Source organism: Lissotriton helveticus, chromosome 2_1 (genome assembly GCF_964261635.1).
Source record: "Lissotriton helveticus chromosome 2_1, aLisHel1.1, whole genome shotgun sequence".
Lineage (NCBI taxonomy): Eukaryota > Metazoa > Chordata > Amphibia > Caudata > Salamandridae > Lissotriton > Lissotriton helveticus.
The window spans coordinates 876,773,897-876,800,242 of record NC_136059.1 but is presented as its reverse complement, the minus strand read 5'-3'; the positions used below and the strand labels follow the sequence as shown (position 1 = coordinate 876,800,242).

The following is a 26,346-nucleotide window of genomic DNA, read 5'->3' as shown; positions in this document are numbered from 1 at the left end:
TATACGTTACTTGTTTCGCAGCCATATACAGATCAAGACTTGCCTTCCATTCGTTAGTGTAGGTAGTTGTTGGGGGGCCCAGTCTCTAGCTATATCCTGTTTGGCCACTACCAACCCCAAATGAGCTAATACAAATTTATGTCGTGGGATGTCCACATCCGTCGGGCTTCCCAGGAGGAGAAACCGTGGTTCCAGCTCTATTTGGGCTTCCAGTATGTTGGTAAGCTCTCCCACAATTCTTCCCCAGTAGGCCTGGATCTCGCTGCATTCCCAGAGGGTATGTATGAATGTTCCGCACTCTACGCAGCATCTCATACAGTCTGGGGTTTCAGCTCTCCCTATTTTGTGCAACCTTGCTCTATCAAAATACGTTTGATGCAGGACTTTGTACTGGATGAGACGTAACCGAAGTTTAGTTGCCACTTCACGAGGATGCATGAGAGCGGCCTCCCAGTCTATATCGTCCAGCACACCCACAGTCCTTTCCCATTTTGCTCGAAGTGGACCCAATTTGTCAGGCATGTTATTGATATATGATACAAGGGCAGTCAACAACTTTTGGTTGTTCCTCTTGCTGGTAAAACAGCTTCCTTCTCTTGAACAGTCTCTCCTGCTGCAGGACCATGTGCTCACTCTTCCTCTCTGAGCAGGTAGACAGGTGTCTGGTGCAAGGCAGCTTCATCTGGTCACACAGCAGTACGACTACTCTGCAGAGCACTCCCTTCAATGGTAATGAGAAATCTGGAAATGGGGAGATTTACTTTAGATCCCACTTTTTTTTCCAACATATTTTCCAGAAAAGGGATGTGCATCCAATGTCTGGTTCTAAAACCTTAGTTTGAAACTGTTCCCTTTCAAATTTCATTGCTCGTCAGATAAAAGCGTTTGTGCAAGATGGTGGGTCTCACAGCAGGTGGCAAGGGGCCTGGCTCCAAGCAAGAGTATACAAAACAAAGGCACACTAAAGAGTGAGATCTCGGCACCTGTATGTCCACCTTGCTGAAGCCCTAAGAAGGACCTGACAAAAGCACAGGCCCACCAAACAACTTCCTCACCTTCAACAACCAACTAATCTTAGCCCAATCATATACATCTGGCAGTGATCAGGAAGAATTTTAGCAGCCATTCGCTCACAAGGTCCTCACAATTTCTAAAGAGAATCCCAGCTCAATTTTACGAGAGTTCAGTGTCGGTTTTTCAACCCTTCAGTCATAGGAATGCAGGCAATAGACTTCCAGTGTCTGGAAAATTGACCTCACCGCAATTTTGTAAAAAAAAAAAAACACACACACACACACACACACACACAACAGGCAAGGGCTTTCCAAAAGGGAATCCCCCAAAGCCTCCATTACTTTGGTTCACTCACTCATACAATGTATGGACCACGCAGAACATGGCTGCACAGTCGCTCGCATCCTCCCATCTTGCGCCTTGATAACACAGTGACAACTAAAATGGATTCCACTCGTACCAGTACTTGACCTCACACCACACTGTCACATGATTTACACTTGCTGTCCATAGACACACTGCATGCTTGTGGAATATGAAAGCAAGATTTTGGGGGTTCACATAATAGTGGAACTTTACATAAGAGGCGTTAGTGGACCACAAAGACAAAGGTCTGGTCACACTAAAGAACACAACACGGTAAACTATCACCATTGCTTTATGTGATACACGCATGCAGACAGTAGCCCAATATCCACAATGAAGGTATTTTATTTTATTTTAAGGTTTTTGTAGAGCGCGTAGTAACCCGTGAGCATCCCAGCGCTAGTAAAGGTATGCTAAGTAAACTCATCCAGGCCAAAGATCATGTTCTGGACCTAGTAATACCAGGAACAGGCAAACTCTATGCGCAAACTAGATTAGCATGTTGGCAGTCACACAAAAAAAGTCAGAATAAACAGTTGGGCACTCAGGGCAGAGTTACACAGCTGTTTACCATTTAAAGTACATACTCCGTCCCAACATCCCTACTCAGCAATTATTCTCCTGGATTAATAGACCCAGAACTTGTAACACTTACGCCCTACTTGTCACACTGAATTTGAAGACACTAACTACTATTGGGTCAAAGAGAGTATCCAGCATGTGACACGTAACAATCTATTAAGTATGTAGTCCACAGAGAGAGCGCCAGATCTAGAGAGAGCGCCAGATCTAGAGAGAGCGCCAGATCTAGAGAGCGCCAGATCTAGAGAGCGCGCCAGATCTAGAGAGAGCGCCAGATCTAGAGAGAGCGCCAGATCTAGAGAGAGCGCCAGATCTAGAGAGAGCGCCAGATCTAGAGAGAGCGCCAGATCTAGAGAGAGCGCCAGATCTAGAGAGAGCGCCAGATCTAGAGAGAGCGCCAGATCTAGAGAGCGCGCGAGACCAAGAGAGCGCGCGAGACCAAGAGAGCGCGCGAGACCAAGAGAGCGCGCGAGACCAAGAGAGCGCGCGAGACCAAGAGAGCGCGCGAGACCAAGAGAGCGCGCGAGACCAAGAGAGCGCGCGAGACCAAGAGAGCGCGCGAGACCAAGAGAGCGCGCGAGACCAAGAGAGCGCGCGAGACCAAGAGAGCGCGCGAGACCAAGAGAGCGCGCGAGACCAAGAGAGCGCGCGAGACCAAGAGAGCGCGCGAGACCAAGAGAGCGCGCGAGACCAAGAGAGCGCGCGAGACCAAGAGAGCGCGCGAGACCAAGAGAGCGCGCGAGACCAAGAGAGCGCGCGAGACCAAGAGAGCGCGCGAGACCAAGAGAGCGCGCGAGACCAAGAGAGCGCGCGAGACCAAGAGAGCGCGCGAGACCAAGAGAGAGCGCGAGACCAAGAGAGCGCGAGACCAAGAGAGAGCGCGAGACCAAGAGAGCGCGCGAGACCAAGAGAGCGCGAGATCAAGAGAGCGCGTGATCAAGAGAGCGCGAGGGATGGAGGGAGAACTGGATTTCAGCTGGCTGCATGTGGACTGCCTCTTGGCTGGCGCTGCGCGTGGACTGCCGCTTGCCTGGCGCTGCGCGTGGACTGTCGCTTGGCTGGCGCTGCGCGTGGACTGCCGCTTGGCTGGCGCTGCGCGTGGACTGCCGCTTGGCTGGTGGTTCTGCTTGCATTGTGATCCCAAACAAATTTAACTTTAAAAAACCCACATCTCCCATTTAAGGTTTACAAGGGATACTGTTGAGAGACCCACACCTCCCTGGACTTCCACGGGTGTTTAGTTTTCAAAAGGTCTGGGTTTGATAGGTTTCCCTAGATGGCTACCAAGCCCAGGACCAAAAGAGCAGATGACTCCCTCACAAAACCATGTCTTTTTGTGATCGATAATTTTGAAGTTGCCACAGTACGTGATAGATTTTTTTTTTACCACGTTTGAGGTTCGCAAGAGATTCTGGGTAACAATCTGGTAAGAGCCACACAAGTCCCCACATCCTGGATTCCCCTGGGTGCCTGGTTTTCAAAAATGTACAGGTTTGACTGGTTTCCCTACGTGCAGGCTGAGCTAGGGTCCAAATTCCATAGGTAGGCACATTGCAAAAAAGGGTACGTTTTCCCTGGAAAAAATGATGTATCCATGTTGCATTTTGGGCCGTTTACCGTTGTGGGAACTAGGCCTACCCACACAAGTGAGGTCCCATTTTTATCAGAAGACTTGGGGGGAATGCTGGGTGGGTAGAAGTGTGTGGCTTCCCACAGATTTCAGAACTTTCCATCACAAAATTCTGAGGAAAATGTGTCTTTAACAAATTTTGAGGTTTGCACTGGATTTTGGATAACAGAACCTGGCGAGAGCCACCTGTCGCCCAATCCTGGTTTCCCCTGGGTGTCTAGTTTAAAAAAATGTGCAGGTTGCTAGGTTCCTCTAAGTGCCTGTTGAGCTCGGGCTCAAAATCCACAGCTAGGAACGTTACAAAAAAAGCCCGTTTACAGTGTAAAAATGAGATGTGTCTATGTTGCCTTTTGACCAATTTCCTGTTGCAGGCACTAGGCCTTCCCACACAAGTGAGGAATCGTTTTTAATTGGGAGACTTAGGGGAACACAGAATAGTTGAACAAGTGTTATTAACAGTTGTCTTTCTAAGCATTTCTACCTTCCAAATGTAAGACGGTGTGTAAAAACGACAACACTTTGAAACATGCTAGTATGCCTACCCACAAATTCAGTGATGTGCAAATAACCACTGCTTCTGAACCCCATATCTTGTTTCCATTTCGGAAACATAGGTTTCCTTGATACTCATTTTTCACTCTTTATATTTTACTAAATTAACTGCTGTATACCCGGTACACAATGAAAAACCACTAAGATGTAGCTCGGTTATTTGCTCTGGATGCCTCGGGTTCTAGGTAAACCTACAAGTCCGAAATATACCCGCAACCAGAAGGGTCCACGGATGCAACAGAATTTTGCTTTGAAAAAATCTAGCATAGTTAGAAGTTACAGGTGAAAATGAAGGCACATATGGCTGTTTTTTTTCCAACTCAATTCCAATATTTTTTTTTATCTGACTGTCATTTTCTATAGGAAAACCTTGAAGGATCGACACAAATGACCCCACGCTGAATTCAGAATTTGGTCTTCTTTTCATAAATAAACAGCTTTCCGGGATCAATTATTGGTTTCCCATTTCTACCACTCACTGGAAGGAGGCTGAAAGCACAAACATGGGAAAAATAGGCTATATCCCAGTAAAATGCCAAAACTGTGTAGAAAATGTTGGTTTTCTGACAAATGTCTGCCTGTTCCTGAAAGCTGGGAAGATGGCGATTTTAGCACCACAAATCCTTTGTTGATACCATTTGTAGGGGATAAACAGACGCAGTCTTCTGCAGCATTGTTATCCCCATTTTTTTTCCAAGAAAAAACTAAATGTAGCTGTATTTTGCCTAATTTCTCGGTCCCCTCTATGGGAATCTCAAAACCCTGGGTACATTTCGAATCCTCAGGATGTTGAAATAAAAGAACGTAAATTTGGCATGGATACCTTATGTGGACAAAAAGGTATGGGGCACCCCAAATAGCAAAAAAAAAGGCGTGGCACGGGGAGGCCTGGCAGCAAAGGGGTTAATAGTTGTAGAGAGCACTATCAATCATATAGGCTTTGCTAAAATCCACAAAAACAATAGCTTAAAGCTATGTTAACATGCGAAAAAGAGAAAGCTTCAATTGCATGCAATTTTATATTTAAAAAAATAAACTAGTAGATTGTATTTGTAGGCTGTACATTTGTGGCCCATTGTTTTTGGGAGAAAATAAATATACCACATGACTGAAACCCCTATTACAATAACAGCTATTTATCCATAAGAATATCAGTAAGAGCAGAACACTGCACTTCTCTGCAACCTCTCACAACTGCCTCACATTTCTAATTCAGTGAGTAAAAACAACATTTGTTCCATCCAAACAATACACTAGTCTGAATAAAGGGTAGCTCCAACTGTAGGCTTGAAATACTTCTTTGTCCTTAGTCTCATGACTATTAAAACAAATTTCTAAAATCAGATCAGTTTCAACTTTCTGAATGCTTGTAGTTGTACTGAATAGATTACACAAAGTATAAATTTAATCAAGCAATTTCAAATAGATTGGGAGACAAAGTTTTCAAAGAGATTCAGAATTAGACAATTTGCATCCATAAGAGTGAAGTGGGAGGAGGAGAATTTGAGGAGAGTGAACCAGTGGCCAATGTACTGACTCATCTGAAACAGCATACATTGGGTTCTAATCTTTTTTCCTTCACTTGTTGAAAACTGCCTAATACTGAGTAAATCGCTTCTCTCCCTTTGTCCCTAACTGGACTATAAAATTGACACCCATTCTCTGGGTTGTCATATCTAAAGATGAGCAGTTTCAGAGCTTCTGGTAATGGTCGAGAAAATAGGACAAAAAGAATTACAGTGAGGACATGGTGAAGTAAAAACAGCGCCAATCACGCATAAGAGTTGGTTACAACCTCAATGTACATATATTACTTTGGGGCTGGACGTAATGTAGACCTAGAGTGGTTCCTGTAATCAGCCTTTGTGAAGTTTTGAAATTTTACAGACTCGCTATAAGAAAAAAAACACTCCTTCTCTGACATTTTGAAAAGGCGAAAACAAAGTGTTTTCCATAGGTAAGGATTATCTGCTTGCATTAAGAAAGACATACATACTTCCAGTTAACCTTGCATAGTCGGTAGGCATTTAACCCTGGAGTTCTGGCTCTGAGCTTGTGAGTGATTCCCCTAACTTAGCTCCTACTAAAAAGGTGGATATATATTTTTGGGTGACTGTATGGTCTTCCCTATTTGATGATAATGGTGTTAGATATAGTCTTTGTTAGATGAAATTAGCTAAGGGGCAGAAAGTTCATCAGGTAAATCCCTATATGGGGTTTAAAACGCACCGCTGCACATTTTGTACCGATTCGGATCAATCTCATCCTCTTTTCTCCCTGCCTCTTACAAGCCAAGCAGCGTTTTCTAGCAACTGGGGCTCCACTTGGTAAACATGTGGACTGTTTCAAATGGCACCAACTTTTGGCCGTACAGTCTGCAACTCCTAGGGCACCCATTGTAGCCAGGTTAAGTAATCAGATGAGAGAACTTTCATCCTGCCACGGCTACAAGCAGTTCGAAATTGTGATCCTGGCAGGCTCCATTTTGGAAAGGTGATGTGCTGCAGAGGACTGATCTACAACCTTTTTCTGCCAAATCCTACAAAAGCTGGTACACCAAAAAAGGAGCTTAAAACATAGTGCTACCTAAAGCTTTAGTGTTAATCGTTTTTGGGCGAAATAAACTCCTGTTTGTTTATTTGATGGCATTGCACTTAAAATGCATTTGGGGCAGATTTGGGTCAGTTTCACTCTGTTCTACATGCCCTATCCGACCATGTAGTGCTTTCTAGCAATGGGGTTTGACTTGGTAAACGTGTACTGGGTTCAAATTGGGCCTAACTTTCGGTCTTCCACTCAAAGGGTTACTGTTGGAGCCAGGTAACCAGATTGTTCGGAATAAGATTCCCATTAGATCTAGGTAACTTAACACGTAGGGCTTTCCCTCCTACTTGAACATATCCTTTATTTCAACCTGCTAAAAGTTGAAAAGTTAAGGGTGCTGCGTATTAGTGCCTGGAAAGGGCGTAAGGCGAGAAACTCTGCCACTACTTCCAGATCACCAGGTAAGCACCTACTCACCTGTGTACAACCCTTAGAGTGTGAACTGCAGATACAGGTCTCCTGGGGATTCTAACACTGGGCATTTACCATATACTTTCCAGTGCCACTCCTGGCTACAAATAACCTGCTGAGCTCCAAGAGCCCATCATGGTAAAGCCCGCCAATAGATCATCTAGACAGACAGCCACCCCAGTTCCAAAGAGAGAAAACCACATCAGCCATGAGATACCAGTAGGCTATTCAAACGTTAACAGCACCATAATTAACCAACTTCCTCTAACCACAAGCTGGAATACAATATATCTAGACTTTCCGAAGGCCCTCCCGTTCTCAATCCGATGTGTTCTGTGTAACCATTTACCAATTCACTACCTAATCTCTGATCTTTAACGGGACAGACCTATTGTAGGAAAGGGCCAGTGGAACCTTGCTATCAAATGGAGAACACAGATAAACCAGCCCAACAATGAAATCACTCGATACTAACCAGAAAGTTCAACAAGACAGGAGATCTTTGCAGACATGACTAGTCACTGGAGGATTAAAATGGACCATCCTGCAGGTACCAAATAGCCACATATCCAGAATACCAAACTCCTATTATGAATGTTTATAACTGTATCTGTGCAAATCTCCTTAGCTGATGTCGCACAATGCCAATCCTTTAAAGGAGAACTATAACACAGTCTATCAGGACATATCTCAGAAAACTGCTCACTTCGGTTACCTCCCCAGATCCATAAGATCGAGGCCAACCTCCCGCCACAACCAGCAAAAGCAATGGAATTGAGAACATAAAGTAAAATTACTAACACAATAAATGAATATTAAGAACCATTCAAGTCTGCCAGCATACCTCAAACTATAAAAAAAAAAAAGCATGCCTCTCCCACACGTCCTCATTCATCACACTACACCCTACAACATGATAAACGATACTTAATGGCCATCACACACAACATGGAAACACATCACACAGGCTCAAAGACAAAATACTTTCAATAACACCTGGATTGGAGTGCTATCCATGGGAAGAAGAGCTTCTGCACTGCATATGAAGATAGGAAGCACTATAGAATGTTATAACAGACTATACGAATGTTAAAACAGACGATCTCACATGCAAATAACGTTTCTCTCTACAGCTTTATATCCTCAGGATGCACGCCCTCTCAAAAAGACTCTTTCCCCTGGATTCAAAAAAACTTTGCATGAACAATTACCCTGGACTTAAAATTGATAGTTTTCCCTGCTTTTTTTGTATATAACAGATGACCTTGTCATTACCTTCATTCCAGTGCATGCCTCCTCACAGAGTACTACCTACTCGAAGTTACAGGATTGTCTCATTCTTCCTTATTGTATCTCTACAAACTGCCGACATTTCATTTCATAAATCGCAACTCCTCCTTTGAAACCACATCCCTGCAAACTAAAAATACTTGATGTCCTCTATTCACCCCACAAGCCATCTGTATGAACTCATATCCCACACCGCTATAGATCATACATAACTCCTAATAATTTAATTTACCACAAAAAATGGAGTAAGACTATGCAATGGTTTCCTTGAGGGCACATAACTAACCCCAAAAACCAACAATAACCCGAGGATTAATCACTTATCTTGGATTCCAGAACAGTGTACTACTCACCAGAAAGTGATTAAATCAGGGGCAGTAGGTGCTATATAATGTAATTACAATACAATATTGTCTTCATTCAGCTGCTGGTGGGCTTTTAGAAAGAAGAGGGCTGATTTCTCCGCAGGACATTTCTCATGAACAGTCTGGCTCCCTGAATAAGGGCTATTTTAGAACTGGTTAGAGTGAGAAATGAAGCTGTTCGCAGAACTAATATCTACAAGAACTGTTTACTCTGAGGTTACACATTAGGATTTTCATTGGTTCATTCACTAGGTTATTTGGATATCTAAATTAGATGTTGCACCAAATTTGCAGCCACATTTATATACATGGAGGGTGGAGGGGGGGCAGAGGGGGTTCTGACACAGGGTCAACAGCAATCTACCTGCCATTTTGCAGTTAGTCCATGTGCCCAAACACAATATGGTGTAACACCCATAAACAATTCTGAGCTGCCACTGCACAAACAAGTACAGTTCCAGACAAACTGGACGAAATGTAAAGGCACAATGAGAGTTAAACACCACAAAGAGAATACCGCCACCCTCCTGAGGCTCAGCCGGGAGATAGATTTCTTGCTCATTTGCACACTGATTGAATTTTTAAACTGTTGTAATTGTTTTTAACTAAACTTGCACCTACCTGACTAACCCCTGCCTGAAAACTTCCCCAGTAGCTGTTCAGCGCTGAGAGGGAGAGCGAGCAGGAGGCTTGCCAGGCGCCATTAACCTTGCGGAGGCGAAGGACACGCCCCCCCGAGGCCACGCCCCCTTCTTTGTGTGTATATATAGAGCGCTGATCCACGAGCGCACTAGAATAACGCCACCTTCCTGAGGCTCAGCCGGGAGATAGATTTCTTGCTCATTTGCACACTGATTGAATTTTTTAAACTGTTGTAATTGTTTTTAACTAAACTTGCACCTACCTGACTAACCCCTGCCTGAAAGCTTCCCCAGTAGCTGTTCAGCGCTGAGAGGGAGAGCGAGCAGGAGGCTTGCCAGGCGCCATTTACCTCACGGAGGCGAAGGACACGCCCCCCCGAGGCCACGCCCCCTTGCCTCCCCATAACAATGTGCATTTACCGGAAGCGCAGCGAACGAGCGCAGCGGGCGCGACGATTGCGCAGCGGGCGCGACGATTGCGCGCCAAAGGCGCGCATAAGGCAAGCTCGTCTGCGCTCGTCCGCGCCGAGTCCGTGCCCAGGGCCAGCCCCCCTGCCTCACGGCCCTCGGCCCCTATTTTCTTCAGCGCAGACACCCTCCATAGCCTCAGGGGCACCACTAACAGATTGTGTCAGCATAGCTACCAAGCAGACAATTTACCATCTGTCTGCCCCAAATGCCACTCACGCCTTAAACCGAAAGTGTCATCTGAATTGCTATATGACTTCCGCATGTTCCTACTGAACTGCCGCTCCCTCCCAAAACACAAAGAGGAAATTGCGCTTCTTCTCGAAGAACAGACGCCAGATATATTATTCTTAACAGAAACCTGGCTATCCCCTGGCGCGGAGCCAGCGGTTATAGACGCCCTCCCACCAGGTTTCCTAATCTCACGGCTAGACCGCCCAGAAGGTAGAGGAGGAGGCCTAGCGATAATCCACAAACAGCAATTCCACTGTCGAATGGTTCCTGAAACCATTCTGGACTGTGAAAGTCTCTCTTTTAATATTGAACTGACACCTAACAAGTGCCTTTCTGGCTCCCTTATTTACCGCCCCCCAGGCCCCCCTAAGCAGTTTCACGTCAGCCTCCCTTCAAGCGTGGCTGAGCGCTTATATGCTACGTCCAACTTTATCCTGCTAGGAGACTTTAAGTTTCATTTCGAGTCAACAGCAGATCACACAGCGGCAACCTTAATAGATGACCTTGCGGCCCTACGACTCACTCAACGAGTCATATCCCCCACTCATGTAAAAGGCCATTTGCTGGATCCGGTCTTCAGCAACTGTCATGACCTTCTAACCAACTCCCCTATTCCCTTGCCCTGGACGGATCACTTCCTTATTCCCATTAGTTGGTCCGCGCCCAAACCCCCTGAACCCCTACCCACTACAAGAATCATGAGAGCCTGGTCCCGCTTAGCAGTCGACAACTGGACTAGTAAACTCACAGAGAATCCACCCCTGATTGAAGATAAACCTGGCATAGCAAACCAAGCATATACCGATTGGATCACCAATTCGCTTGACGTCGTTCTCCCTAAAAAGGTAATTACGTTGAAACGCTCGCACAAAACAGCTCCATGGTATACAGATGTTCTCAGAGAGAAGAAGCGTCTCTGCAGGAAATCAGAAAGGCACTGGCGCTCTGACTACTCCGCAGACAAAAAAACCCTATATCGCGAAAGCATCAGTGAATATAAATCACTGATAAAAGCAGCCCAGGCCACATATTTCTCAGAGAAAATCCTGCATGCCAAATCTAGACCTAAAGAAATTTTCCAGATCATTAATCAACTATCCAAACAATCGCCATGTCTGCAGGCGGATAAGACATCCTCCCATTGTAACAATGTTGCCGAATTCTTTCATCAGAAAATCAGCTCCATCTATTCTGCTTTCCCCCCGGAAAATTCCACCTTCTCAGTCACTCCCCCTCTCCCCACAGTCTCCCCGCCCAGCCCACACCTACCTATGCTAAGCCACTTCCCTCTTCTGGACTTAGCATCTCTCGAACCTTTAGCACGGAAAGTAAAATCCGGGTCCCCGAATGACCCAGCCCCTCCAGACATAATAATGGCTGCCGCACACACGACTCTTCCCATCATAAGGGAGGTCTTAAATACCTCCATCTCCTCCGGTACGGTCCCAATAGCGTGGAAGCAGGCTATGGTTAGAGCCCTGCTGAAAAAGCCCAACTTGGACTCCGCCGACCTGAGCAATTATCGCCCCATATCACTGCTCCCATGGCTAAGCAAGATCCTAGAGAAACATATAAACCAACAACTAATAAACTTCCTAGAAGTTCATCATCTACTGGACCCAACTCAAACAGGCTTTAGACCGAAACACGGGACCGAGACCGCTCTCCTCATGGTCACCGAGGAAGCTAGACATATTCTGGATCAGGGAGGATCAGTGGCAGTGATCCTCCTTGACCTCAGCGCGGCCTTTGATACAGTCAGCCATAACACCCTGCTGTACCGTATGTCCCAGGTCGGCATTAAGGACAAAGCCTGGTCCTGGTTCCAGTCATTCTAAGAGGATAGGTCCTTCCGCGTGTTTGACGGCGAGTCTGTCTCCACTAGCAGGCCTCTGAAATGTGGAGTCCCCCAGGGTTCCTCTCTAAGCCCCGCACTCGTTAACCTGTACATGAGACCACTAGCGGATGTCGTCCGTCCTTTTGGGATTAAGATCATCTCCTACGCGGACGACACACAGCTAGTGGTCTCCCTGACGCAGGTTGCCAACCCTTCAACACAGGGCGGGCTTAGAGAGTGCCTGGAGGAAGTGAAAACCTGGATGTCCCGTTCATCTTTAAAATTGAATGGAGACAAAACCGAGCTGATGCTCCTCGGGCCCCCAGACCTCAGTTTCCCCACCTCCATGTGGCCACCTAGTCTGGGCCCTCCACCTACCCCTAAAAACAGCATCAAGAGCCTCGGAGTCTGGCTTGACAGATCTCTGTCCTTTAGTACGCAGGCCACAAAACTCTCAGCAACTTGCTTTAGCATCATGAGGATGCGGAGGAGAATCCTCCCTCTCCTTCCTATGGAGGCCAGACAAACAGCTGTCCAAGGTCTAATCCAGTCGCGCCTCGATTTTAACAATGTACTTTACCTCAGGGCCCCAGAATACACTCTGAACAGGCTTCAGACGGCCCAGAACTGCGCAGCCCGCATCCTACTCAACATTCCTCGCAGACAGTCAGCCAGGGCCGGACTGATAACCCTTCACTGGCTTCCAGTGCGCCAGAGAGTTATGTTCAAGGCCATGTGCATAGCTCATCAGTCCTTCTGGAACACTGGCCCCAGTATCACTCAAGATCTAATAACCCACTACACACCCAACAGAAGTCTACGCTCGAGTCAGACCTTCCTGGCAATAGTTCCCAGGATAAAGAGATCCAGATCCGGAGGCAGATCTTTCTCACATAACGCCGCGAGGGCCTGGAACGCCCTACCGCTGCATCTTAGAGCCAACCCTAACCTTCTAGCCTTCCGCAAACAGCTGAAAACCTTTTTATTTCACCCAATCTAACCTACCCCCCCTTCTCCCCACGGGTGCCTCAGTTTGGTCTTACGGTATTTTTAGCGCTTGGACGCCTCCGGGCAGCAATTCGCGCTTTACAAATGCACATCCAATCCAATCCAATCCAATCCAAAGAAAAACTGAATTCATTACATAGATCTGAAATACTCCGAGGGGCATGTTTCCTGTAAGTCTACATCAGATTTACAATTCAGATTCTCAAACCATATAAAAACGTAATCATCTACACTAAGGAGCGATAAAATAGAGGACAAACTGGACGCCCCAATTGTGCAAGAACTAATGCTAAGGTATTAATGATTGTATACCAAGAGTCTCACCTGGAAATCTTTCATCAAACCATATTTACAATCGTTTATTTTACAGGATGTGAAGTTGAAGGATAATTTGCATGCTGCTTCAGTGCAGTTGGAGAACTCTGTAAAAAGGGTGTCATTCAAGCTACCCGTGGCATCCCGGACAACACAAGAACCTAGTGAAAGATACCGAGACATTAGGAGAACAGTATACGTTTCAGAAACAATATGCAACTCCGCTGATGACTTAACAGCAACAAACAGATATTTGGCAAACAGCAAATGAATAAATAAAAACTTGCCAAATGCTGGTGTCAATATTAAACATTGCTCACATCAATCCCACTGAAGAGAAAACAGTACATTTGGCTCTGATTAACAAGAACATAAAACTATAATTTCAATACATTTTTTTTTTATATACCCGAGGTCAATCAGTCGTTTGATTTACAATGCAGGTTAGGAAAAAGTAAATTTTTGTTTCATTCAGCTTGGTTTAGGAATTTCACTGGCACGCATTAGAATGTGTTCTAATGCGTATGCAATATTCCATGTGCACTGTTACCATTTCCTTTTGCTTCAGGTACCATGATCAGATGGAAGTGAAGTCAAGGTACCTATATTTCACTATCAAAAATCGTACCAGTGAGACAGGAGAAGTAGGTGTGGGGAAAGCTTCCCAAGGGGTGGGGAGTAAAGGTTCGGGATGGCTTCCTTTTTAAAACTCGCACTGATGTCAGAACCTTGGGATATTACAGTTCCTGTTCATTTTTTGCGCTTTAAAACAATCTGACAAAGACAGTAGGGGTGGGCGGAATTTGAGAAAATCTGTAATTCCACGTTACACATGTAACAGACTTACTAACACATTCTTTCGGCATTAAGCAGCACTGTGATGGTTTTTAAACAGGGGTAGGAGAGGGAGCAGTTCCTCTATGTTTAAAAAACACTGCAGCTCGCATACGTATGTAAGGGCAATGAGGAGTATACTTCAGAAATAATGGTCATTTAGTCAAGGAGATGCTCTCTTTGAGTCTAACGTGTTAAAGTTATCTCGGGCCACAATAGAAGCCCCAAGTGTTGGTGAGACGAAGCAGAAATCCTTAATCAACAACAAATTAAATAAACAGAGGTTGTCAGTGGGTGGTGTCGAACCCTCATTTTGGTGGTGGGAGAATAGGTTTCCTGGAAGACAGCAGAGTATAGTATTTAACTGGCATGCACTTTTTCCTGCAACATTACAGAGCTCCAAAAAGAGTTTGTGATGACTGGCTCAAGTCTGGTCTAAAGTATAGCTTTTTCATTAATGGGTGTACAATCTACAGAAGACATTCTACATGGTTCAATATATGGATCCCTCTCCTTTTAAATGCAAAACCGAAAATCATCCTTGATTGGGGGTAGGCAGTTGGATAGTAAAGACATTAGAATAATAGTAGGTCACGCTAGTACAATTCCAGATGGCCATTGTTTTTAGGTAGAAAAAACTTCTGACTAAATAACATCCTCAGACTAATTGAAAATGTGCTGTGCCATCCAAGGATGAGAGGTTTTGAAAGCGTACGCTATTCCCTAAGGACGAAATACTTCCAGGTCACCAATCCAGAGACAAGTGGTTGCTCAGATCTAAAGGTAGTTAATCATATATGGAGGAAGGATGTGGGGTGGGGGATAGGAGATAAGAGAAGGTTTTTATCTCAAGGTGGCATAACAGTAATTGGGAGCAAGAGCTTCGGCATTTGAAGATCAAGGAATATTATGGTTTAGACAATGTTCTAATATTCGGTGCTACAGCTTTGAATGCAACATTTTGCTACCAGCCTGAAATTCAGAAGACTTTTCCTCTTGGAAGGGGCAGGTAGGTCGAGGAAGCTGAAGCAGTTTATAAAATTCTCAAATATTGTCATTTTTATCCAGTTAGAAAGCAAGTGTGTGGAATATCTGTTAGACAATCTGAAAAACTGATGTGCTAACTGGATAAATAAAACCTTCAATGTCAGATTTGGTCAGCAGGAGCTAAGAGGAGGGTCACAGGTGTCTAGTTTTTGCATATGTAGCGTGGAAATCAAATATCGTGGGGTTTTGTAATAGGTGCTTTCAATGTACGCACATGCCACAGTCCTTGTCGGGAAGATGAGACTTGCATTGAAGCGCTTTCAGTTTTAATTTAGTTTGTATAGGCTTCCAACAACCCAAATCAGAGCTCGTGATAAGAAGCATTGTTATATTTGATGCAAACTGTGAGGAAGCATAGAAGCAAGTCCATCAAAGAAATGGTCCAGAGGTTTGTGTCCATAAGAGGGACAAGCACAAGATGGACAGGGTGAAAACAAGGAAACACATCCAATAGAAAGCAAGCCAATAAGAGTGAGAGTAAATCTAACCAATGGTAAGCAACTGCAAGCCCCTGTTCTTGGAAAGCCTACAATAGGTCTTTTGCAAGCAGAGAGTTTATGCGGTCTGGTAGGCTTGACCATCAACTGGAGAGCATTTGCTAACATATGCTGTTGCAGGCAGAGGAATTACCTGGCAAAATCTTAATCAAGGAATAGATGTCCTTTTGGTCAAGCAGTGCTGAAGCGTTCACTTTCTAAATTCATAAAATGCAGTATTTTGGAGTTCCTGCCCCATTTATGGTCTCCTACATTGTGCTGGTTCACACTATGCAAAAGCACATTAACTTGGCTGGTGGTGTGGTTACCACATAGCCTATTGTGTTTTCAGAATCTGCAGGTTATTTCGAGGTCAAAAAGATGAGGAACCTCTTAAGGAAACGTTTGGAGGTTCTTGATTAGTGCTGGCCAAAATAAGCACATGGCCTTGTTGCTGGTGGACAAATCCATTGTCCATTTCCAGTCCCAAAGATATGAAATGCATGAAGGCTAATATTACTTGGAGTTTTCTGTTCGTCTTATAAATCAATAAACCTCCCTTATAATGAAAATATGTCCTGAAAGTGAAGACCTTTTAAAAATGTTGGAGAAGATCAGTTGTGATGGAAAAATTCCAATGAATCACTATACCCTCACTTACACCACTACTGCTCCCTTTCTCCACTACTATTCAAAATAGCATTAGAACTATACGCCCGATTGATTGAAAAAGACACAAACAAACCCACAGGGCACGGCTGATGGGCTCATTTGACTCCTGCCGGGGTTAAGAGGGCAGACTTCCTTAACCGAACTAACGTGATGTGGTGGCTGCATTTTTTCCTTTTGCAGATTCATTCAGATTTGTAACTTTTATTTGTTGAGGGAAAGCTGGGGGTGTGGAGGGGGGGTTGATCTGCGATATCCGTCCTGTCATACTGTTTTGCTCTACATTTACTACTTCTGTCACTGATCCAGTTGATCCCCTTAGTGGGGGTCTGGCTAGTTGGTTGTTTGACATCTACTGTTTGCACAGGAAGTATGCACATCACAGTCTGTGTGGGGTGTTGGGAGGTGTTCTAGCTTGGGGTTGTTTTCATTTTGTGGAGTGTGCATGGCAGATAGGGCTACAATGCGTGTCCGGCGAGCGTGGCTCAACTGATCTGGTGGACACGTAGTGCGGCTATGCGAATGGCACTGGGTAGATTATGGCTCAGATTAAGTGGATTACTTGAAATGTGCAGTATCTGTCCACTCCCTCCAAGTTAGAACTTCATGGCGTATTTGGAGCGTAGAGGAGCGCAAGCAGTGTTTTTACAGGAGACCCCACCTGACTGGGCCCAAGTACCAGGCCCTTCGTAAATGGTGGAGGGGGCACTTGTATAACACTACTTAGTCCACTTTTACAAGTGGGCTCTCATTTGGATTAGACCAGGGTTTCCTTCCAAATGCATAGGGCAGTCATTGACCCTGAAGGCCGTTATGTATTGGATTCGGGCCGGCTGGGTGACAAAGATGTTGCTTTGCTTAATTAATAAGCTCTGAAAGAGGCCAATCTTCTTTCCTGGCCAGCCTGATGCCCCTCCTACCATTGATGTTACCTTATATGGGGATTGTGATGGTAGATTTCAACTCCGTGGCAGATCTCTTCTGGATAGGTCACTCCAAATGCTGCGCGCTGCCCTGGTGCAGAGCATAATCTACCAGATGCTTTAGCGCATGGACTGAGCAGTAGGCTCTGCATGACTGTTGGCGGGAGCAGAACCCAGAGGCACAGGTGTACGCTTTTTGATCTGGACTGTATGATTTGGAGGTGCGGCTAGATGGGGTTTTCTGCTACAAGACATTGTGTGAAAGTGATGGACTTATAGTACCTAGTGAAAACTTACTCCGATAAACCTCTCTACCCGCCACCCCCCCTCACAACTGAGCTCCTTCCGGTAGTCACCACGTAAATCGGACATCCCTTCCTGGAGTCAGGATCAGGCTTTGCTTGATGAACAGGTCTTCCGGGCATCATTGGGTGACGAAATCACCAAGTACTGGCTTGACAACACAGGCTTGGCTTCTTTGGAGGGGATTGAGTAGAAAGCTAAGGTGGTAGCGTGGGGTTATTGTATTGCTAATAAGATAGCAGTGTCTGCCCAGTTACACTCCGACATTCAACGACAGGAGGCAGTTCTAAATGGGCTTCAACATGGCTTGGAGGGGACGTGAGAGGGGAGGAAATGGACTCTCGGTGAACGAGAGAAACTGCTTACCATGTTGGAGCGACTGTAGCAGTAGTATTACAGGGCGTATGATATGAAGGCCCAGGCGACGAGAGACAAGTTGAGGAGTATGTTAGCTTGGCTACTAAAGGATGAGGCGATGGGACACACCATCCTTTAGGTTTCCGACCAAACAGGACGAGATGTATTTACACAGGAGGAAATAAATACTGTGTTCTTCCATTATTACCGTGATCAGTATTCTGCGAGATTAGAGGCCTGCAAGGAGGAAGTTTTAGATAACATTGCGGCCTTTTCCTCGTTATCAGAAACTGCTGTGGCAGATCAACTTGGTGCAGATATTACTAAGCAGGAGGTACAGGGTGTGATCAAAGACGCCGAGAGGGAAGGTCCCCGGGTTGGATAGGCTGCCCATAGAATTTCATACTATTTACGCCACAGATCTCGTCCCTAAACTTGTGAACATGTCTAACAATTCCCGGAGACCAGGAATTTTCCCACCATGTCTGCATGAGGATACAACTGGATTGCTGCTGAAGGATAAGGACACGGTTTTCCTGGACTCATAGCGCCATCTCTCGATGCGGAATATGGATTATAAAATCTTGAGTAAGGAGCTGGCAAACTGGATATTGCCACACATGTGCCCTGGTTTATCCCGATCAAACTGGTTTTATTCCCACCCTTAGCACCCTATCCAACATTCATCAACTGGTTAATATACAAAATCAGTGAGATCTGCCCCCTCCGCATTCCTTGGTTAGATCTCTGGATATTCGGAAGGCGCTCGTCTCACACTGCTGAGAGGTTTTGTATACTATCATGCTTGGTATGGGATTTTGACTGCCCTTTGTCAGGTGGACAAAGGTATTATATACCAACACGATAGCCCAAGTCCAGACTGACTCAGTGATTGCAGAGAAGGGCTTAGTAGAGCGGGTCACCAGGCTGGGCTTCCCCATGTCTATCTGTTAGTTGCTATAGAGTTGGAGCCATTTCCATGAACGGTCTGACAGAATCACCATTACAGTGGTTTAAACGTCTCGGGTAACTGTCTAGATCTCTTTCTGTATGCAGATGACATGCTCCTATATATGAAGGGTGACTATGCTGATCTGGAGGGTGCGGTAGCGGCCTTGGTGGATTTTAATACCTTATCTGGCCTGGAGGTTACCTGGACCAAATCCTGTATATATACACACCCTGAGGGGTGACCGGGGGGAAGGGGGACTAGACCCCTCCATGCCACTCCCGACTTTAAGCTGGGAACCCCTCACCATTTACTATTTGGGAGTCGCCATTTATCGCACTGTTGACCTGTTCTGCGAGGGCAACTATGACTAGGCCATTGCCGCCTGAAGCGTTTGGTGGCATTGGAGTACTCAGCCATTATCTGTGGGTGGGCGTATAGCAGTCTCTCAGGTGGTGTTCTTTCCACGCCTCCTTTATTTATTTGCAGCCCTGCTGTTGCCACTCCCACTGTGGTTTTCAGCGAATTGGCTGGTATCCGATATCTTTATACTGGGAGAGGACATTGTGACATCGGCAGGCACTTCAGAAATGTGCTTACCAGTGGAGGAGGGCCAACTAGCAGCGCCAGATTTTGAGCTTTATTACTTATCACAATTGCAATGGGTGTCTCGGTGGCAATTGGTGCTCTGGGAGAAGGTAGGCCATTAGGAAGGTGGCTTGCCAACCAAAGATCTTTTGTCTAGCATCTTATTGAAACCTGCCCCAGCCTCCATAGTACCTGACGCGAATAACCTGGTCAGGACGGCTTGCTAGGTTTGAGCTCGAGCATTACAAAGAACATGCACTAGGATTTTGTACACAAGGGAACTACCCTTGACGGCTGCTCTGCACTGGTGGCACCCACAGAGCTGTAAGGGCTTGCACCGGTTGCTGGAGACATGACTTAACATACTGGGAAATTTGTTAGGGTGAGGCTTGTTCCTTTATTGAGTTGGAAAGATGTATAACCTTCAGGTGGGACACTTCGTTACACAGGGCTTTGATATGCATGGTCCATGAATAATGTGGCGGTCATATTACTCTACAAAGCTTCATTGAAAAGGGCTCAGCCAGACTTGGCAGAGTTGCGATAGCGCTGGGAGGACAACTTAGGCTCACCAACTGTAGATACAGCTTGGAGGAGAACACTTGAGCTCACTCCCAAGGAGTCCAGAAGCGCTTGTTTTAAACTCATCCACCTTTATTTGCATACGGAGTACATTGTGCCCACCCACCCACAAACCAGATGCCTGCATGCCATGTTCCATAGTGAGGCATCGACATGCCCTCGATGCAGCGTGTATGAAGCAGGATTCTTCCATATGGTGTGGACCTATCCGACCATAACACTGTATTGATCCACTGTATTGAATGTAATTCGCCGAGCTATGGATATGAACATTCGAGTGCGCTCCACAATTCTGTTTGCTGGGCCAACATGATCCCAGTGCAGCCTGAAAGTTGTCAGACAGATTTGTGGATTTGGAGATTACACTTGCTTGTAGACAGTTGTCCATGAGCTGAAAATCAGACAAGTGGTCCTGATATAAGTAGATGGAGCTTAAACTGGTGAAGTGGGGGAGAGTGAGGGAAGCGATCCGGAAAAAAGTTATAGGCGTGAGTAAGGTTCTGATTTTGCCCGCTTGGGATGCTATTGCAGTAACCTGTCCTAGGATAGCTGCAGGTGGATGTGTTGTACGGGGAGGCACCCTTCAAGACATCCGCTCCAGCAGCTAGGCACTTTTATCAACCTCTGCCCAAGCGTACTCACCTGTACTCTCGGAGCCTTGACTGTTTGAAAAGCATTTTTCTGCCTCCTAGGTATAGACCAGCTGGCTGTAGCATGGGATGCTGGAGGACTAGCATGAGGCTTTACCTGACCTGCCACTCCCTTGTCCAAATTTGTTTGTGCCGACTTTCCACTGCTATACCAACTCAATGCCTTCTATGTTGATTGGGGCTCCTGAGTCTAATAATTTATGATTGGCTGCCTACTGGATGTCCCGCACAAGCCCCATGGTGTTTTTGTAGATTAGTCTGTTAATTTACCAAAAATTTAATAAAAAAACATTTACACACAAAAAAAAGATAACTCCATACGATGAACATCCATCATCTGGAGATTAACTTAAACACTGCAAGCAGATAGTAACTATACACAGAACTTTGTAACTAGGTAAAGGCTGCTTGAAAATCGATTACAAATATTTGAGCGAAAATAAAGAGCAAAAATTATTTGAGGACGTTTTTTGTCAGGTTCCATATTGGACAATGGTAACTAGTCCTGAACCATACTGGATAATAGTAAAAATAAGACACTGAGTTACAATATCTGAGTGTTTCAGAACTCATATTGCGAAGCATATTGCCTCTTGCCATTTATGTTACATACATTATCTTTAGAGACAATTGGGTTGAATTCATGGAGTGGCGGCATTCTTTTGAATGCCCTGTGTTTTTCCTTGTGACAATCTTCCAAAGGTAATGCACGTGCACTATTATTTTTGCCTATCCTATAATAACCTTTGTGGGGGATTTCTCGTAAACTGTAATAAGGCACCTTCAGTGGTTGATAATGCAGGTGTGAATCCGTTTTTATAATCTCTGCAGCATTCCTGCAATATCTGTGTTCCAGACCATTTTCCTTTGCAGGCAACAGCTGTCAAAATATAAAGGACAAGACTTCCAACACTTAGACCCAACACCCTATCACTCCAGTCACAGGATTAGGCTGCATTCATAAATGAGGAGCACTACCACCTCTGGCGGCAACCATCCAAGGCCACTCAAAAATATATGTGCACACAAATCATTCCTAACAGAGCCTATATTGAGATCCTACAGTTTCAGTACTATGTTAGATGTGTTTGAAGGATTATTTGCCGTGAACAAGCATTAACAAGAAGGGTGCATCAAGCAATGTATGCTGGGTCCAAAAACTGAAGAATGGGGAAGACAAGAATTACAATACCATTTCTGTTTTCCACTGAAGTAGTGTACTCACCACAAAAAGCAAAATAAACCAACTTACCTATAGATATCGCAATACCCACGTAAACTATAGTGGTTATTAAAATGGCCAACATTGTTCCTTTTGGTATGGCTAATGCAGGATCCTGGGGAAAGAAAAGAAAGGAAACATCTTTAAATGTTCTGTCAACTCTGCTGAGCTGTGTAGGTGACAAAGCCTTCAACTGCACTTACCGCAAGATCACCTGAGATATTCGCTCCTGCTAAAATTCCTGTTGCAGCAGGGAAGAAAATAGCAAAGACGGTAAAGAAAGTTTCGCCATCGCGAAAGTCTGGTCCAAAGTTTTCAGAAAATATTTCCGCTGTTGGAGAGATAAAAAAAAAAAAGTCTTACAAGTAACAACTGCATCGGTGGCGGGGACGCACACAAAAAAAAGTGTATAGCATGATGAAACGGGGTGCCAATCATAGCAACTGAACCCCCATGTACATTTCATGCCAAAAACAAAACATTTAACCTAAAACAAGAAAACATTCCAACACCACAGTTTGATGCATAATATGAACACAGAAAACCATACTTAACTTGCGATAATTGAATGTAAAACATTAAAATCCTGAATTACACATTTCACACTTCGTAGAAAGGCTCCTGGCATCTTGCAGGCCACCAAATCGGCGTAATCCCTGAACAGAGCAGCACACCCTTAAAAAAGCAACAGAGTGCCCAAAGAGGTTCCACAAAGAATCACCAACTTGGACGTCCACTCTGGAGTCTTGAAAAAGTCAGAATAGACCTCCAGGTAACCACTTTGCAGATTTCTGCACTGTTCCTTAACAATATACATTGATTCAATAAGTCGAGGACATAATGGCTTTCGATAACATGATCTGAAAAAAGAAACATTTACGAATAGACTGTTTTAATGTCCCCATAGCCATACGAAGGTGCCCACAGGTGATAAAGGTGTACCATTTTAAAAGCTCTTGGATTTGAACTAGATAAAGTATCAACACTAACGTCTATTGTATGAGGTGTTGTTTCTGCTAGAAAGGAAAGGTTACGAAGGAAATTGCCTTGTTAACACAGACGTCCAGCAGTACCCTAACAAGTTATGCAAGACATGCCCATGATCTCATTTCTATGCAACAGTATGTTGAGTCCATGGAAGCCTATAGCTTCAATCTTAGCATACCCTGATATTCTGGGTTAGTAACTAAAAAAGCAGACTTACACCAAAGATGCTGCAAAGAAGCCAAGTGGATCAACCGAGAGCCCTTCACCTCCCATGGAGTCGAGTCATCTGACTGACAATACATTTAAAACCCTTTTGGAAGTCCTTAATCACAGGGACTCAAATACAGTGTTTGTGAAACATTTTGTTTGGGTGGAAACAGCAGTGCAGTATACCATAAAAAAAAGAAAAGCAATCTTTATATGGTAAGTAGAGAGGTTTTGGCAGTATCACTTTTCTTGACACTGGTTTGTTTGTTGGTGGTCATGGTCTTCTGAATCAACCACATGCTGAAGCTCCTCCATATGAAGGTGTAGGCAGACTTGGTGGATAGACACCTGGCGTCCTACAGAATGGCCATAGAGTGCAGAGAGATTTGGATGGCCATACTGTATCAATTCAGGAAGGAAAACGCTTAATTCAAAGAGGGAAGTCTGGGTTCAAGGTGTGACCCTGGAACTTGTGTTCATCAGGCCGGCACTATAGCCTCCTGTGCTGTCAATTCCAATAGGTTAAGGAGGCCAGAAACCACCAAGATCATGACTATCAGATTGATCCAGGCCTTTGAGTACTTGAGTTTGATGATGGATAGAAACAGATGCAACAGTGGAAGTGTGCATAAACATCCCTGATCAGTTGATCAAGAGGATATTTCCCTTCAATCCTGGTTGGTAACTTCTGGCGACCAAATCGGACTTTCTTGTTTTCAGCATTGCATGTTTAGAACCCACTTGTGATTCTCATAAAATGTTTTGAGATAATTCACTCCTGCATTCTATTCAAGGTTAACTGAGAGACCTGCATATTTCTGGCTGTGAAATCGATGCTTATTTTACTGAGAAACAACTGAGGCTCATGCTTCTCCCTTCGTTTGTTTAGTACATTGGAGCAAGCAAAGAAGTGGTCATTCATGGAACAAATGACAGGAGAGTGAAGTGAACGGCTCAGAATTCTTAGAGGAAAATAATTTTCCATTGTGAATGCCCACTGTAGACCCAGAACATAAAGACTGGGTTAGAGCCGGGTGCACTAAGCATGGTTCAAATTACATTTTTGGGAGTGAGGCATGTTGTGTTAACTGGCAATGATGGACTGCCTGTTGAAGACACAAGACCTTGACCAGCTAATCTTCCAGGCATGACTAGATTAATAACTTTGTTTGACTCAAATGTGTGCCACTCCCAATAGGCATTTTGAGAAGAACTGTGGGGCTGATTGGTGCTTGAAGGAGCCCACTTACCTGTTGACACTGCTGACTCTGGTTTTTATCAGCATTACCGTGGATCGGCATTGCTGCCTGAGCCCCGGGCCCACTTGCCCGCTGACTCTTGGTCTGTCTGCGGCGTTGAGGACCGCTATTGCCGCCTGAGCCCCTGGTACTCCATTTCCCGGCATTCTGTGCGGCAGGCACGCAGCGCAATGTCAAGCAACAGGAGGCGCTCAAAGGGGTGGGGGGGGGCAGGGCTACCGCGGGACGTGCCTGGTCTAAGCCCGGGCCAAGGGCGGGCCCATCCGTGCCTGACAGGGGCCAGAAGAGGCCAGACAGGGCCACGTTATTTCAAATTTTGATTACAGCTACATGGTTAATCATTTAAATTATATGCTGATCTTTCTTTCCTTTTTTAGTAGGCAGCTAAAACATCTTAAACTAGTTCTTGTAGGTGGTTGAAGTGGATTCCTCTGGGGTCTATTTAATAACTCTCACATTTGTTCTCTACTTGCACTGTGGTAGACCTGATATAGGCTACATATTATGGGGCCAATTTACTTTTTCAGGCATTGGCTAACTATCTAGGGGAGTAACTATGAGGAGGCGAAAAACCCAGGCGAATAAAGAGGGGAATATAATTACAGCCAGAGCAACAGTACCCACCATCGACGCCTTTTTTGTCAAGGCCTGCTTCAGTCATTGACAAAGAGATTAAATTGGTTAATAGGAGACTATCTAGATCTCCCTCCAGTGGCCTTTTTCCCCTTCTGGGCGGGTCCAACAACCACTCCAAGGAATCTACTGGCGAGGTACAGAGTACTCCTCTTTCCCCGGGGTTGGGTAGTGATATCCAGGTTAAGGATGTGCTCTTTCCTGTACCAGAAGTCCTGGGGGAGGTACCCCCCTAGGCCCTTGTCCCCTGTAGTGATAATCGCAAACAGGCAGGGCGCTGCTCCCGCTGATACATCAGGAAAGGGTGGGAATGGAGGCAAGATGATTGACACCAGAGGTACCCCGTGGCCCCAATCCATCACAACAAATAGGAGAGGCTTGCCGTTCCAGTGGAAGCTTGAAAAGAAAGTGTAAAGCAATAGGTAGCCAAGCCAAAAAGACCAAACCCAACGCACCGCTAAAACCTTCACCTGATATGGGGTCATCTTCACTAGTAGCATCCCCTATGGTTGAATATTCCACGTTGGAACTTTTTAAATCCATTCTGAGTTCCATGCTGGAGGAAAAATTGTGCCCCATTGTGCGCAAGCTGAATTATATAGAGCAAAGTATAGAAGACCAGCTCGAAATTTTGCAATCCATACAATCACCAGAGAGCATCACTACTGAGTTAACTAAACCCAAAACTACATTAGGCATTCCGACTTCATCAGGGGTAATTGGGAACTCTTGTTCTTCTAGTATTATCCCGACCAGTGGCGTAAACACGGTCTCTGGCAGCACAGGGGGGATGCCCGACGGCACAACTGAGGGTTTGGCATCGAATGGGGCCCCACTAGGTAGAGCAACATGGGCAAGCCACTCCGTATTCGGGGAAGAACATGGAAAAGCCGCAGGGATATTCCACCGATGCCCTGCAGAATTCAGCAGGTATTAACTTACCGCCCCAATCGACCCCATTGCTGGTCATCCTGGGGAATGTCCCGCCACTTTCACGGGGTACCAATGAGGACTTTTCCCAACTTAACAAGGTCACCCACTGGTTGTCTAATAATACTTCCGTGATACTTCCGTGGGTCCAGCAGTGGAACAAAATATCCTTACGGTGCGACGTGTGGGCTGGCTGGGTAACACCAAGATACCAGGGGGGGGGGGCATTGTATAATTGTGAATTTCAATAATCCACTGCTCGTGGAGAGAATATTTAGGGAGGTTCACGCAGTCTCCCCCATTCCTGAGGGGTCAATCAGATTTGCAGCACTCTCGAGGATGGATGGCTGCGATTGACTAAACAAAAGTTTAGAGCCTAATGTATCATCTGTCCAACACCAGGCGTCCTCCCA

General features: G+C 45.3%; 1 protein-coding gene across 1 annotated transcript in view; it reads right to left on the bottom strand.

Annotated features, from left to right (window-relative positions):
• SLC12A2 (solute carrier family 12 member 2) overlaps positions 1-26,346 on the bottom strand; it is a 439,949-nt gene that overhangs the window by 190,706 nt on the left and 222,897 nt on the right. The window contains exons 8-10 of the mRNA XM_078675608.1: positions 22,121-22,248; positions 21,948-22,032; positions 13,327-13,478 (exon numbers count right to left, since the gene is read on the bottom strand). Coding sequence (XP_078531734.1) covers positions 13,327-13,478; positions 21,948-22,032; positions 22,121-22,248 — 365 coding nt within the window. The remainder of the gene's footprint in view (positions 1-13,326; positions 13,479-21,947; positions 22,033-22,120; positions 22,249-26,346) is intronic.